Source organism: Hypomesus nipponensis, chromosome 12, assembly GCF_054491055.1.
Source record: "Hypomesus nipponensis isolate SF chromosome 12, ASM5449105v1, whole genome shotgun sequence".
Taxonomy (NCBI): Eukaryota; Metazoa; Chordata; class Actinopteri; order Osmeriformes; family Osmeridae; genus Hypomesus; species Hypomesus nipponensis.
In genome coordinates this window covers 13,584,157-13,595,260 of record NC_140372.1, presented here as the reverse complement: position 1 = coordinate 13,595,260, position 11,104 = coordinate 13,584,157, and the positions used below count along the sequence as shown (strand labels likewise).

General features: G+C 51.6%; 2 protein-coding genes across 5 annotated transcripts; both read right to left on the bottom strand.

The window, feature by feature from the left end:
• Positions 1–26: 26 nt before the first annotated feature.
• On the bottom strand, positions 27–7,141 carry tmem39a (transmembrane protein 39A). 4 transcript variants are annotated; one of them, XR_014724804.1, is made up of 10 exons: positions 6,860–7,141; positions 5,407–5,602; positions 5,104–5,302; positions 4,892–4,975; positions 4,435–4,589; positions 3,868–4,195; positions 3,539–3,726; positions 2,630–2,706; positions 2,276–2,396; positions 1,538–1,676 (listed from the first exon to the last, which is right to left on the bottom strand). XR_014724804.1 is itself a non-coding variant. In XM_084668442.1 (9 exons), the coding sequence occupies exons 2-9, from the start codon at positions 5,517–5,519 to the stop codon at positions 1,437–1,439; spliced, it is 1,425 nt and encodes a 474-aa protein (XP_084524568.1). In that variant the 5' UTR covers positions 5,520–5,602; positions 6,860–7,141; the 3' UTR covers positions 27–1,436. The 4 variants fall into 4 exon arrangements, 3 of the variants coding, with proteins under 3 accessions (XP_084524568.1, XP_084524567.1, XP_084524569.1); XM_084668442.1 differs by lacking the exon at positions 2,630–2,706 and having other exon boundaries at positions 27–1,676; positions 5,104–5,299; XM_084668441.1 differs by lacking the exon at positions 2,630–2,706 and having other exon boundaries at positions 27–1,676; positions 6,860–7,140.
• Positions 7,142–7,522: 381 nt separating this feature from the next.
• LOC146261285 (immunoglobulin-like domain-containing receptor 1) lies at positions 7,523–11,104 on the bottom strand. Its single transcript, XM_084668043.1, has 7 exons — positions 10,941–11,104; positions 10,649–10,798; positions 10,395–10,514; positions 10,087–10,233; positions 9,597–9,707; positions 8,582–9,429; positions 7,523–8,427 (listed from the first exon to the last, which is right to left on the bottom strand). Exons 1-7 carry the CDS (start codon positions 11,062–11,064, stop codon positions 8,389–8,391), a joined length of 1,539 nt encoding a protein of 512 aa, XP_084524169.1. The 5' UTR covers positions 11,065–11,104; the 3' UTR covers positions 7,523–8,388.

The window sequence follows — 11,104 nt, the reverse complement described above, 5'->3', positions numbered from 1 at the left end:
TCCACAAATGATCATACTGGTGGAAGCACCTTTTAAAAGTTTTATTAGCGGATGTTGAGGGCAAAATGCATCCTGTTGAATACTGTTTGAGTTGACAATCTATGGACCAATCCCTGCCCCTCAACATGCGATCCCATGTTCAACCAGGTAGACACTGTGTCCTGGGAAACGGCACAATGATAGACAATGACAAACATTTGGCTGATAGCGGGAGTGAACCGTTTTGTGTCACTGGGTAGTGCCCGACTGGGTGGACTTCTGCACATTCCGAAGAACGACATTGATCCTTGGCAAAAGCTCCACCCGTATGGGGGTAACCAGGGTACCAGTACATGCGTACCCAGTGAGAAGGCAGATGGAAGGACACATGGCACTGATCCCAACACTGGCACAACTGCTCAGGACTTGGGGTGGGTCTCAATAGGCTGCACGCCTCCCACTGCTGGAGACGACCAGGAGGGGAGGCCATGTGAAGGGTATGGAGACAACTCCAGACCGTTCAGCTCTGTGTGTCGATAAGGCAACCTAGTAACGAGGTGATCTTAGCAACAAGGTGACCCTAGCAACAAGGCAAGCACTCTGCAGTAACACTCTGGTAACTGACTGAGGTGAAAGGCATGGGCTCGGCGCGTGCGCATACACACACACACACACACACACACACACACATAAACACACACACAAGCATACACACACACACAGGGATAAAGCATATTAATTCTGCCGATTCCTGTCTGAAGGTGGTTTGACATAGCAGTGCCACGACAACCAGGTTTTTCTTTCTGCGATTGGACGACCTGAAGAACAGACGTGTTACCATAGCAACATCCATGATACGTATGAAACATGCTTGAGGACACACAACGTTTGTGTGTGTTGTTGACAGGTTATATGAAGACAGGGTGAGGGGAGGGGGACCAGATGGAAGACAGGAACCACTGATCTTGTACCTGTATCTCCAACCTCACCCATCTCCTCCATGATTGGCTGACTGAGCCTAAGGCTGGCCTGTCATTGGCCAAAGGAGGCAGACTCTGGCCCCTGTTTGGTCCCCAGGGCATTGAGCATTTTTGGTGGAAGTCAAACAAGGCCCCCCCCCCCCCCACCCCATCCCCCTCCCCACCTCTGTTTGCCTGACGGTGCTGGGCCTCAAACAAAGTCACATGACACAGTAAGCTAATGCCCTGTGTGCTAACAAACAGTATACAAAATAAAAATATTCTTTAAATAGGTAGAAACATCGCGTGAAAAATAGAACCGTATCAAAACACTTAGGAGTTCACAGTCTGTACCCCCAAACCTACCCCCCAAACGCCCCTCCCCTCCCATGCATCCAAAGTTCCAGTAATGGAGCGAGGTGGGGAGAGATGGAGGAAGGGGGGGGGGGGGTTGTAGTGGGTCCTGCTCCCAAGATGGGGGCTGCCCTGACTGGGCTGCTACTGGGACTTGAGCCCCAGGCTGCTGGAGCTGAGAGGGTAGGAGTAGGCCTTGCCCAGGACGATGCGGTCCCTTAGAAGCTTGAACAGCACATAGTAGTTGCAGCACAGGATCAGGCCCAGGGACAGGGTGTGGTTCCAGTGCTCCGAACGCAGCAGGGAGTACAGCTGGTACAGAACCACGCTGGACTCGATCCAGATCAAAAGGTTCAGGATCCGCAACGGCTTGTGGAACAGGAACTAGGGAGAGGGAGGGAGGGTTCAAATCAGACGGACACAAATACAGATGATACACACACACACACAGTTGGAGAAGCAGACAAGGCATTTAACAGGAATAAAGACAAACTGACAGATAGAAATTAACAGGCATAAAGACAGACTGACAGAGACAAAAAGGCAGGAAGACAGACTAACCGTCTAGAGAGACAAGACAAAGAGGCACAGAGTGACCGAGACATTCAGACTGACTGACAAACAGAGAGAGGCAGGCCTCCCGACAGACCAAGAGACAGACAGGCAGACGGACAGAATGAGACACAGACAGACAAACAGACAGACAGACAGACAGAGAGGCAGACTGACAGAAACAGACAGACAGACAGAGGCAGACAGACAGAAGAGGCAGACAGACAGACAGACAGACAGACAGACAGACAGGAGGGGCAGACAGACAGACAGACAGACAGACAGACAGACAGACAGACAGACAGACAGACAGACAGACAGAAGAGGCAGACAGACAGACAGACAGACAGACAGACAGACAGACAGACAGACAGACAGAAGAGGCAGACAGACAGACAGGCAGACTGAGAGGCAGACAGACAGACACTCACATAAAAACGCGCGTGGGAGACATCGGAAGGCAGAGCCACGTTGTAGGGTCCTACAGCCTTGTAGAGACAGCGACTGTGTCTGACCAACACACCCTGGGGCCAGATGGTGCTCTCTGACCACCTGCAACACACACACACGCGGTGGCACAAACAAAGAAAACACACACACGGAAGCTTTGAATACTAGATGATATGCAAGTGGATGCAAATCCTCACATAACTGTGTGTTCTGTCAAGGCCCCAGAACAAAGCGACACTGTCCTACACAGCGTGACAACACTGCGCAGAGGCCAATGTAACGTGTGGGTGACTGAGAGAGGATGAGCATCATGTGGATGTCTAAAGGTTATTGACCTTTTTTAACGAGTACAGGTTCAGAGGAGTTTCTTTGGTCCTGCTCCTCTAGACAATCCCTAGCCGCCTTTAGAAACCTGTAACAATCTGAACCTATCAAAACATGCGATAGCTTTATCGAAACCTACAATGAAGTCCTAAGCTGTCAAAAATGACCCAATATTCTTATCGACATGCTGACCTTTATAACTGTTGTATATGCACGGAACAAAATTATAAACGCAACACTTTCTTTTGCCCCCATTTTTCATGAGCTGAACTCAACTGAAAACCAGTGGGTCAGGGTGAGGATGTCTGCACAAACGGTCAGAAACTCGTCTTAGGGGAGCTCATCTGCGTGCTCGTCGTCCTCATCGTCCGCACCGGGTTGTCCTCATCAGGTCGGGGTCTTGACCTGACTGCGGGTAAGCTAAGCCTAACCCTGACCCCAACCGACTGGTTTTCAGACCCCCCCTGGACCCCCTCGATACAGTAAAACGACCCATTTCAGAGTCCCTTGGCCTTTTATTGTGGCCAGCCTAAGACCCACCTGTGCAATATTCATGCTGTCTCATCAGCATCTTGATATGCCACAACTGTGAGGTGGACGGATTTTCTCGGCAAAGGAGAAGTGCTCACTAACACAGATTTAGACAGACTCGTGAACAATATTTCAGAGAAATAGGCCTTTTGTGTACATAGGAAAAAGTCTTAGATCTTTGAGTTCAGCTCATGAAAAATGGGGGCAAAAACAAAAGTGTTGCGTTCATCATTTTGTTCAGTGTATATATATATATTTATTTCAAGTATTAATACTAAGTCCGTTTGTGTTCAGGTGTGTGTGTCCAGGTGTTTGTGTGTGTGTCCAGGTGTGTGTGTCCAGGTGTGTGTGTCCAGGTGTGTGTGTCCAGGTGTGTGTGTGTGTCTCACAGGTGCTGGGGAGCGTTGCTGTAGGAGCCGTGCTCCAGCCTCTGCCAGCGCCCCAGGTGAGCGGCGGAGCGATGCAGCATGTCACAGTAGCCTGGGGGCAGCAGCTGGCTCATCAGCATCACAAAGGCGTTGATCCACACCATGATCAGGTGCTCACACGACCAGCGCATGTCGTAGTACTGGGTACTCTGGAGGGGGCACGCACGCACACACACGCACACGAATGCACCGACACACACACACAATGATCAGGTGCTCATATGACACATGAATGTCCCAGTAATGGCTATGGGGAGGTAGGAAGAGTTTGAAAACACACGCATGCCCACCTTGACGAAGCACAGCGGCAGGAAGGCCACATAGTAGGCGCTGAACAGCGAGTTGAAGAGCACCTCCTTGATGCGCCGGTTGAAGTCGCTCCTCAGCTCCTCCACCTCCTCGCGGATTAACTCCGGCGAGGGGGGGCAGGTGTGGGCGGGGGCGTGGGCGGGGCTTGTGAACTGCTCCCGCAGGTTCTCCTTCAGCAGAGACAGGAAGTCCCTGGGTCTGAAGAGGGGCCCGTCCGATTGGTCCAGGTCGCCGTAGCTGCAGTCGGCTGGCATCGGCTGGCTCCGCCCCTCCTGGTGGAAGCAACACAAGGGTACGTACACCCCGAATCTGAAGAAAGAAAGAGAGGGGGAGAGGAAAAAGGGGAGAGGATGTTTGACAAAACAGTGAGATTATGCCAGTATGCTGGTAACTTGCACACTTATTTTAGTGCGCTAGGGCTAGCGTCACCACGCCGACATGCCAGTATGCTGATAAAAAAAATCGTTGTTGTGCTAACATGCTGGGAAGCTAGCAAACTTGCAGAAGCTTTATGCAAGTGAGTTGGAGGCACCCTGGCGCGTACGTACGGGTAACCCAGGAACAGCAGGTTGAGGACAGAGTTGTCCTTGAACAGGTTGACCAGGGTCCAGCACAGAACCCAGCCACACAGGGTCAACATGACGAGTCGGGCGGTGATCATAACCACATACCAGACCAGAGAACACGGGCTGGTCTGTGATGCCTGGGGGGAAAGGGGGAGGACATTACTGATGTAAAACTTCCAAAAGACAGGAGGAGGAGGGGCGGGGGACAGAGAGATAAGTGGAGAGTGAGAAAGACAAACGGACAGAGTGAGCGAGAATGAGTTTTAAATCAATTAGGAAAAAAAGGAGCGAGAGAAAAATAGATGAGACCTGTGTATATGAATTCAAATGGAAGGTTTCACACAAACAGTCAAAAGTTGGCTACGTTCAGAATCCCTCTTCTGAGAGGCTTAGGCATTCCAAATACGTGTCAAACCAAGAAAGTGGTGTGTGTGCATACCTCAGATACTATGGTCCAGACAAGTCTCCTAGCCAACATGACGGTGATGAAGACAGCCAGGTGGCAGTCCATCCGGTGAAAGTTCTATAGAGACGAACAGGAGCGAGCCGTGTTTGGTGGCGTGTGCGCGTCTACGCACGCGCGCGCGCGTGTCAGTTTGTTTGTGCTCTCACCGGCAGCGAGGCAGAGACGTGATGTGTGTGCATTCTCACCAGCGAGGGGTACCACCAGAAAGCTCTGTAGATGTTCATGTACTGGACAAACAGCGCCACCAGGAGATACAGGAAGAGGAGGAACTCAAACAGGAGGCTGCTGTCCAATGGGAGCTCAGGGATCCGAGAGTGACGGACGGGCTCCGGGGTGATGAGGGCTGAGAGGGGCGGGGCTGACTGGCCCACGCACGTACTGCTTCTGGAGGACACACAATCAGTCAGTGTGTGCGTGTGTGTGCTTTACATGGGTGTAAGAGTGTGTGTGTGTGTGTGCTTTACATGTGTGTAAGAGTGTGTGTGTACCTATTTCTGATTCCGGTTCCGTTGCCCAGGCCCCCCCCCACCAGCGTCTGCAGGGAGGGCAGAGCGGTGCGGCTCAGCTGCTGTCTACTGGGTCCCCTGCGGCCCCCAGGCATGGCCGGTCTCCACGACAACCACCGGCTCCGCCTAACCACCTCCAACACTCCACGTCACAGTCCTGCCCAACCAGGCCAGGCCACTGCGCGCACACACACACACACACACGCACGCACACACACACACAAACGCACGCACGCACACACACACGCACGCACACACACACACACACACTCACACAACAGGAGATAGACGGAATAAGTAAAAACAAAAAATGACAATAATAAACACGTTATTACACATTCACATAAGAAACAGGGTCTACATATGCCCATTTAGGCCGACCTATCTGTGGCAGGTACAGGACTGGTTTAGGTTATCTGTGGCAGGTACAGGACTGGGTTAGGATATCTGTGGCAGCTACGGAACTGGATTCAGTTAGCTGGAGTAAGTACGTCCTATGACTGGGTTTGAGTTGGCTCAAAAGACATAAGTTAGGGTTACCTGCACATACATCCCATGAAAAGAGATGCAGATAATCTACAAATGATCTGAGGCTAACAGGTTTCTCTTCTCCCTCTGAGATAACTAGTACTAGGCTATCATTTCCACGCACCAAAATACTAAGCTATTGGTACTGTTTGGGTTGGATTGGGGTGTAATGAACTCGCTGGTCCTAGACCAGTCTATACAGTATCACGTCAACTTGGAGCTATCAGGCATCCTTTAAAACCTGGTTCTAGATCGGCAGAACCCGCAGAGCGCGCTCTCATTGTTTCAGGAAACAGCAGTTATAAACCGCCTCTAACAGTATCGAAAATCAAGTTTACTGCAAAATGCGGAAACTGTTTATTTTGAAGTGACAGCCAACGTAAGCATTCAGCCAACGACCCGTAGTAGTCTTACTGCAAAGTGACTATGGATAACAGTTGCTAGACTTCAGATTACAGTACAGTAGCACCTACAGTATTGCCAAAAGCAAAAGCAGTCATTCAGTCAGTAAAGTTATATGGTCAGGTAACATGCAGAAGAAGAAAAAAATAGTAGCTATTATAGTTCAGTTACTTTCTAGTTTTAGTGGATGATACCTTTGCTACTCCTACCGTGCAGGTTTGCAAGAGCGTGCAGCTAAGCAGCTGTTGTTGGAGGTGTGTTTCTTTTCTCGCCATAGTGAGCTAGCTACCTAGCAAGTGTGTACCTAACTAAATAACGTGTGTAGCTTTACTGTTGTCGAGACCAGGTGGAAACCCTGATCAACAATCTGCTGTAGACTACAGCAACTAACATTTTCATCTGCAGACGCAGGCACCATGACTGTACTGTGTTCAGAATATTTATAGTAAACTAAGTGATCGCTAGTTTTCAGCCAGCAGTAGCTAGCTAAGTTAACGTTACTCACAGTGCATCGACAGCATACGGATGGTGTAGACACGGATGCATCAGTCAGTTTTAGCTTGACTGGCGAGCGGAGTCTGTGCTGTAGTCAACATTTTCCAGTCTGGAACGGGTATGTCGCAGTCTAGCCGTTAGTGCCGACTGGGTAGAGGCGATTTGGTTACACTTGGGCTTACAACATAAGGCAATAAACTTGTCCTGTTTGCCAGACATGCAACAGCATAGTCCCCTCGCAGTGAGAGACCGACGTGGCAAACCTGAACCTCCTCTGCAAGGACGTCATCAGTACTGCGACGTCGCACTCAAATTTATTTGGCGTGTCGTTCACTTCCCACGCTGTTCTTGAATCAGTTGATATTAGCACAATAGAGGATGTTAAGAAACGAGACTGATCTTGGATCGATAAGGCTAAAGGGTAGCTGATTTTTTTGTTGGAAGAATCATCTAAGTTTCCCACGACAGAGAGAAGTACACTGTAATCCCATAACTCCTGCATCCCTTTTAAATTAAGTTTATATGACACTTGCCTACAGTAGACCTGCTAGGCTACATCATTAACAATGTTAAGATCTTTGCTCGTTAACAGACTTTTACAAACTAGGTCATACTTCAGTTTCTGTCTCAAACTATGGTCTTCCTGTTCTTTGAAACAGACACACAAAGCAAATCTATAAAATAGCTTTATTAAAAATATCCTTCAATGCCAGTAATATGGACACAGGTTACATTAACCACCACCACTGCCAGAGACCTCTTACTTGTTGCCTGATTTCATACGTTTTCCATTTAATTTCAGAGACCCAACAACATGTTCATATACTAACTTCAAATTCCTTCATGTCTTACATTATCCTAACTCCCACAATGATGAATGTGGGAATAAACTAACATGTAAAAAAAAATAAACAATGATGCAACATCTTTACATACAGAACACATTACATAATGACAGCTATTTACAAAGTAGATAGACCACACACTTATGGCACTGAAATAAAAAGAAATTTACCTGATGATGTTTCACTTTATGTGTGCAAGCAGTGGCAACATAAAGAATTAAGGTCAACAATTGGGCTACAACAAGTTAGTAAAAAAAAATCAAACCAATTCAATTGCAATGTAATAAGAAAACAATATTGCATGATTACTGAAAAAAAAAAACTCTCCTTACACACATTTTATAAACCTTTACAACATAAGGACCGGCGATTTGGGAAGATCTGACAAAAATATTTGGAGAGCGCCACTGCCGAGCTTTACATGAGTCTAACTTGAATGAACTGCACACACACTATTTAGTTTTTCTCAACAAAAAAGGGATACAACTCAGATGGCTGCACTGCCTCCCTCTAACCAGTAGAGGGGGCTAACTGTGCTCACCACAACCCCACAGATGGAGTTGTGAACCTGAGGGTTTCAGAATGAAGACATCACAAACAGCAAGAGGCTGGGTTGGATGCAGTGGCAAGGCTGGGCTGGTTGGGGGGCTGTGTGCCTGGGGTCCTCCAGGAGGCGCTGTGTGTCAGCTGCCTCTCAGATCACTATGCTGGTGCCACTGCGGGAACTCTTGTCCTGGGAGGGAAACACTACATTTAGGCACCTCCCAGCAACCAGCTCGATTTGTCAAGAGTGCATTAAGTGTCTCTTTGTATGGTTATGTGTATGTGATTGTGTATTTGCATGCATTGTGTGCATCTACATCCGACTACAGTTGAGTACGTCTTACAGAGTAACGCTGGTTGTTCCTGCTAGGCTTCTGTCCAGGCTCGTACTCTGTGTAGTGGGGGGGCTTATCCACCGAGCCCCTCCCCCTGGCCCCGCGCCCGCCCCTCCTGCTGCTGCTGTCCTCCTCCTCGGAGCTCCACGACCCCCGACGGCGCGACGGAGGGGAGTAGCCGCCCCGGCTCGAGGGCGCACGGCGCGTGTCCATCAGGTCGTCACGGGAACGGGAGCGTGGGCGCGACGCCAGGTTGGCACCCATCCGGCTCCGCCCACCGTCCAGCGATTCTTCGCTGTAGCTCCGGGGAAGGCCCCGGGACCTTGTGGGGGAGGGGTAACGCCGGGCCCCGCCCCCTGCCTGGTAGTCTTGGCGATTGTACCCGCTACGGCTGCTCTCGCTGGAGCTGGGGGGGCGGGTCTTGGGCCCGGGGGGTGGGCCTCTTCTGCCAGGTTGCTCGGAGATTGGTGGGAGCTGAAGGATGCGCCGCTCCACTGGCCCGTCGCCCAGGCCAGAGAGCATGCTGGGAGGCCCGGCGGAGAAAGGCACTGATTGGGGCATATGCTGAGGTTGAAGCATCTGTGGTTGTAGAGGGCTGGTCATGTCTATCCCCCTCATCTGACTCTCCAGGTAGTCCAGCATCTGATTGGTGCCGGCGGGGCTGCCGTTGCCATGGAGACTGGGTTGGCGCATGCCAGGGTGGTGCATGCCTGGGGGGGGCATGCCGGGGTGGTGCATGTTGGGGGGGGGCATGCCGGGGTGGTGCATGTTGGGGGGGGGCGGCATGTTGTAGGTACTGGATTGCGGGGGTGGCAGGGGCATGGGGCCCATGGCGATGCTCTTACCAGAGACTGAACCTAGGGAGGGAGGGGTGTGGGGGCGGAATGAACAGTCAGGTGTGCTTGGAACCAACCTGAGTCTGCAACAACAGCAACAAACGTGTGTCTGAAGGTGCACGTGTGTGTGGGTGGGCGTGACCAGCATGTGCACATCAGTGACATGGTGGAGCGCGTGTGTGACTGACCTCCGTAGAGAAGTGGGTTCATCTGGGAGGAGTTGTGGCTCGGGGGTCCGTATCCATACTGCCCCTTCATGGCGTTCTGCATGTCCTTCATCATCCTGTGCTGCATCACCGCTGTGGGGGCGGAGGGGGGGGGGGGGGGTTAGTAGGAACTGGGCTGCACACAAACATACTGTGGTCTGTCTTTTGTGTGCGTATCTTTCTCAGGGCAGCAGCATGTCAAAGGTGTGTGTGTGTGTGTGTGTGGTTCCTTTCTCAGGGCAGCAGTGTGTGTGTGTGTGTGTGTGTGGTACCTTTCTCGGGGCAGCAGCGTGTGTGTGTGTGTGTGTGTGTGTGTGTGTGTGTGGTTCCTTTCTCGGGGCAGCAGTGTGTGTGTGTGTGTGTGGTACCTTTCTCGGGGCAGCAGCGTGTGTGTGTGTGTGTGTGTGTGTGTGGTACCTTTCTCGGGGCAGCAGCGTGTGTGTGTGTGTGTGTGTGTGTGTGTGTGTGGTACCTTTCTCGGGGCAGCAGCAGGTCTGGGGGCAGCAGGGACAGCGGACGTAGCAGCAGCACCTCTGAGGACAGCACTGGCAGCAGCACACACAGAAGAGGAGGAGGAGGGCCAAGGCCCCGAGGATGATGAGCAGCACCGTCAGCCAATCTGGGGAGGGAGGAGAACACAGGGGGAAAGGGAGGAGACGGGAGAAAAGAAGACGAGTGGGAAAGAGGGGAGGGGCCAGGGGAAAGGGATTATTATCCTCTGAGGTGTGCGCTGAGGTGTGGGCGATTGTCGTGGTTACGGAGGCGGTCGCGGTGACTGACTGTAGACGATGAGTTTGACCTCGCGGTCCGAGTCTCCGCTGGTGTCTCCCGCGGCATTGACGGAGCACACGTACACACCATGATCCCACCACATGATCTCACTGAGCACCAGGTCTGCCTCTGCACACACACACACACACGCACACACACAGTGAAACTGCAGCTCATGTTTCTGTCCGTTACTGGATATTGAGAGGGTGGGACGGTGCGTGTATGTGTGTGCATGTGTATAATGCATGTGTGTGTGTACTGACTGTTCTGGATGGAGATCTTGCGCTGTCTGTACTCCACCCCTAGCGTGGGCTCCTGGGAGCCCCTTTTCTGGACCACGGTGCGGACCGTCCTCTGCCGGTCAGGGCAGTCGTTAGACGGGTCCTGGCCCAGCTGGAGGGCTGCCTGGTACCCTGGGGGTGGCAACCGGGGATGAGGGGGGTTACAAACCAGGACCAAACAACCGCTCAAACAAACAAACAAACCATCCCTGGAGAGCCAGCGTCCAAGGCAGGGTATCACTGTGCTCAGCCCCCCAACACACCCACATCTCACCAGTAGAGAAGTACTCCAGCACGGGGTCCTTGCAGAAGGACTTGAACTTCCATGTGACCAGGATGTCCTGCAGGCTGGCAGAGGTGGAGTAGTCACACTGCAGCGTCACCGAGGCAAACAGCATCGTGCTGCGCTCGGTCTGGGGCACGATTACCTGGATACAC